A 3,470-nucleotide genomic window follows, 5' to 3' on the forward strand; every position below is an offset into this window, starting at 1 on the left:
GAATAACTATCCACTTAAAACCCAGAATAGGCGTAAAAATAAATCAGATCTAAACATCCTATGAATTGTTTACATCATACGATGCTCAAATAACATTTTGAACGTCAAAACTAAATTTTTTATATTTTTGTTGTGCTTTGATGAGAAAACGATATTCAACATATAATTGACGCGGCGGACCGTTGAATTCTATATAGATACTCGTCCTACTCTGAGTGATACTGAAGATGCGTAGCTTTTATTTTCGACCTGGTGTAATATAAGATTTTCAATATAAATCAAAGAGTAACTAAGTTTTGAATTATGAATGTGCCCCTGAAATACTTGATTCTGATCACAATTCATCAAAAAACAAGTTATGTCGTAATATATGACACTGATGAAACGCGACTCTTAAAAGGTTCTTCGATTGCTTCAAAAAACAAGTTATGTCGTAATATATGACACTGATGAAACGCGACTCCTAAAAGGTTCTTCGATTGCTTTAATAACTCACAGTTTGAAGAACTGCTACCAAATCCACACCGAATTCGATTGCTTGAACGAGGAAGCGACACAAGAACCCGAATATCCCAAGACTCCATGGGAGGAAAAGGTTCTTCCTCGGGGACAAAATCCTCGAAGAAGAAAAGGAACAAAGTTTCTTCTAAGGTATGTCTTCAGCCCTCGCTTCTTGTCTGATTTTTGCGCATTGTATGTCGATTGCTTCCTAATTGATTAAATTGAGCTGTTAAATTCTGATTTGGGCTTTATTCTTTATGGGTTTTCTCTGGGAATTTTTTTAAAAAAATCGAATCTTGGAATTTAGTGCATGTGTTGAACTGAATTGAACATGGATTTCAAGGGTTTCTTGAGTTTATAGAAAAGATATAGAGATGTGCTATGGTAGGCCCAGTAATTTAATTAGGTGATTCGGTCGATTCGTCTGGAATTGGCTTTTAAATGGATTCGTACAACCAAGATTTAAGTCAGATTTCGTGTGTCAATGAGCAATTAGTTATGTTCTGCCGTAATTTATCATCTGTTATTGTACGTGACTTAACCCCGAGTCTTTCTTTATTCAAACTGTTAGTTATTGAAGAAGAAAACTAGGAGAAAGGAATCCAAGGTTCTTCACTGTCCGGATTCTGATTCTATTTCTTTAAGTTCCAAATCTGCTTCGTCCGCGTCTTCAGAATCTGATTTTAGGACCAGGAAAAATAAATCTAAGAAGCGCCGTCGTGATGATTCAGCTTCATCGTATTGTGATGATTATTCAATGACTTCAGCTTCTGATTCCTTGTCCATGCATGATAACAAGAATTATAAAAGACAGAAAGCCCTACCTCAGGGCAGAAAGAAAAGGCCTCGAAAAAAAATCGAAAGTCTCGACTCTGACGCAGAGTCGAGAAGGAGAAAACGATCTAGGAGACATCATGTTGTTAAGTCGAGGAACAAACCATTAAAGAAGAATGCAAGAAGGCATTTTATTAGTTCTTTGAGCTCTGATTCAGAGAGCTGCTCCACATGTGATAGTAGAAGCAGAAACAGTACGAGAGATGGTAAACATCGAAGGACTAAAATGATTCTCGATAAAAATATTAAAAGTTCAAGAGGTAGAGATTCTCACAGGGCTCGTAGAAAGCGCAAAGCAAGGTCTGCAAGTGGTTCTTCTTGTAGTACCTGTAGAGACCATGATGCCGGTGTAGACCTAAGTGATGACGCTTTAGACCATGATATCAATGTAGACCGAAGTGTCGAGGCTTTAGTTCCTGTGGATAATTCTAGGCGGCTTAAATCAGTTATTTCCATTGTCAATCGACCCACTGATGAAGAGGAATACAGATGGGAGAAAGATCCTCAAAAAGAAGAAATTGTATTTGATCATGATGATTATCCATCTCCCAAAAGCATGGACAGTAATGAAGGAGTGAATAGTAAGGAGCCGAATGATCAATCACATGGTGCATCCAATAAGAGAATTCTTGTAGAAAATGTTGAAAGTGAAGTGATTTTGCCGATGAAATCAGGAAATATTGGAAATGAAGGATCTAATGCTGATGATTCTCAGTCACATGAGGTTCATACAAATAGTTCTGAGAATGAAAATGAGATTCATGTTTCTGTTAATTTTTCCCCTTTGGACGGGGATAAGAAGCATGGTGTCGGCGATGATCTAGAGTTAATTTTGAGGCAAAAAGCTCTGGAAAATCTAAGGAGGTTTAGAGGGAGACTTCAAGCTCCTCAAAAAAGTATTAATCTTGACTTCAAGAATGAAAATGTTAATGAATCACCCATCAAGAGGATCGATAATATTCAAAACATATCTACCAAGCCGAATAGCTTTCTTGCTCAGGAGACGGATAAGAGTAGACCCACACTCCCAGAGGTTAAAAAAGATTCAGGTGCTGAACATACGGATACTGATCCACCTGAAGCTCCTGTTGTTTGGGCCGTTAATGACACTGATCCAGCAACTGGAAAGCATAGCTTGAAAGAACAGAGAGATGATGCTAAGAATGGGTCTGAATTTGAGCAGAAAACAATGTCTGTAATCAGGGGTGGTGAAATGGTACAGGTAAGAATTATATCATAACATGCTAGGATTTATACCATGAAATGCTAGACTGATTGTGCTATGTTCCCTATTTCTTATGCTGATATCAATTTTGGGAATGTTTTACCAGGTGAGCTATAAGGTTTACATACCAAAACGGGCACCAGCTCTGGCCCGGAGGCAATTCCGGCAGTAATGTTATCGGTCTGAAGTTGTTGAATTGTCTGTTAGAAAATTTCCATTTTATGTATTTGAGTGTTTGTTGTTCAATATGACTTTGATTTCCATAAATCTTGGCAGATTATAGAAATGACTATTTTTAAATCCGTAGTCGTATACTCATTTATAGTCTTATTTTATGTTTTATCATTAGTTCTTTGTTTCCAGCGAATTAATGTTATTTCTTGTTGAGCAGGTCTAATGTGAGACGATCTCACGAATCTTTATCTGTGAGACGGGTCAACTCTATCAATATTCACAATAAAAAGTAATACATTTATCATAAAAAATAATAATTTTTCATTGATGACCTAAACAAGAGATCAATCTCACAAAATACGACCCGTGACTGTGTCACATAAGTTTTTGTCTTTTTGTTCGATGCATGATCTAGCAAGGACAAGTAGATCCTAAGAAGTTTATTCAGAGACTACGGTATTTTGGGTTATGAAATTTTAAACTTCTCAATTACATGAATAAAATTTAATTATGTAAAAAATCATTGTATTTGAATGATGATTGTATCACATTTCTTGAGTATATATATACACATATAAAAATAAGTAAGTATATTCATTGTTTTAATTATTAAATAATATTCATTAATAAATTTTTTGAAACATTATTATATTATTAATTTTGAAAAAGAACTCAAATCGGGATAAAAAAAAATTATTTTTGAAAAAATTATTAATTTATCGAATATTGATTTATA

General features: G+C 35.2%; 1 protein-coding gene across 1 annotated transcript; it reads left to right on the plus strand.

The window, feature by feature from the left end:
- The first annotated feature begins 445 nt into the window (after positions 1-445).
- Positions 446-2,927, plus strand: LOC142543263 (uncharacterized). Its single transcript, XM_075650414.1, has 3 exons — positions 446-651; positions 1,073-2,557; positions 2,667-2,927. Exons 1-3 carry the CDS (start codon positions 583-585, stop codon positions 2,730-2,732), a joined length of 1,620 nt encoding a protein of 539 aa, XP_075506529.1. The 5' UTR covers positions 446-582; the 3' UTR covers positions 2,733-2,927.
- The last annotated feature ends 543 nt before the right edge of the window (positions 2,928-3,470 follow it).

The sequence above is a fragment of the Primulina tabacum genome, chromosome 4 (genome assembly GCF_025594145.1).
Source record: "Primulina tabacum isolate GXHZ01 chromosome 4, ASM2559414v2, whole genome shotgun sequence".
Lineage (NCBI taxonomy): Eukaryota > Viridiplantae > Streptophyta > Magnoliopsida > Lamiales > Gesneriaceae > Primulina > Primulina tabacum.

What these genes read in the sequence shown, in the direction of transcription:
- LOC142543263 (XM_075650414.1), top strand. Translation starts at nt 583, where the DNA reads ATGGGAGGAAAAGGTTCTTCCTCGGGGACAAAATCCTCGAAGAAGAAA. An exon ending in GGAACAAAGTTTCTTCTAAG is followed by an intron (nt 652 to 1,072) that starts GTATGTCTTCAG and finishes TCAAACTGTTAG; the next exon opens with TTATTGAAGAAGAAAACTAG. An exon ending in GGGGTGGTGAAATGGTACAG is followed by an intron (nt 2,558 to 2,666) that starts GTAAGAATTATA and finishes ATGTTTTACCAG; the next exon opens with GTGAGCTATAAGGTTTACAT.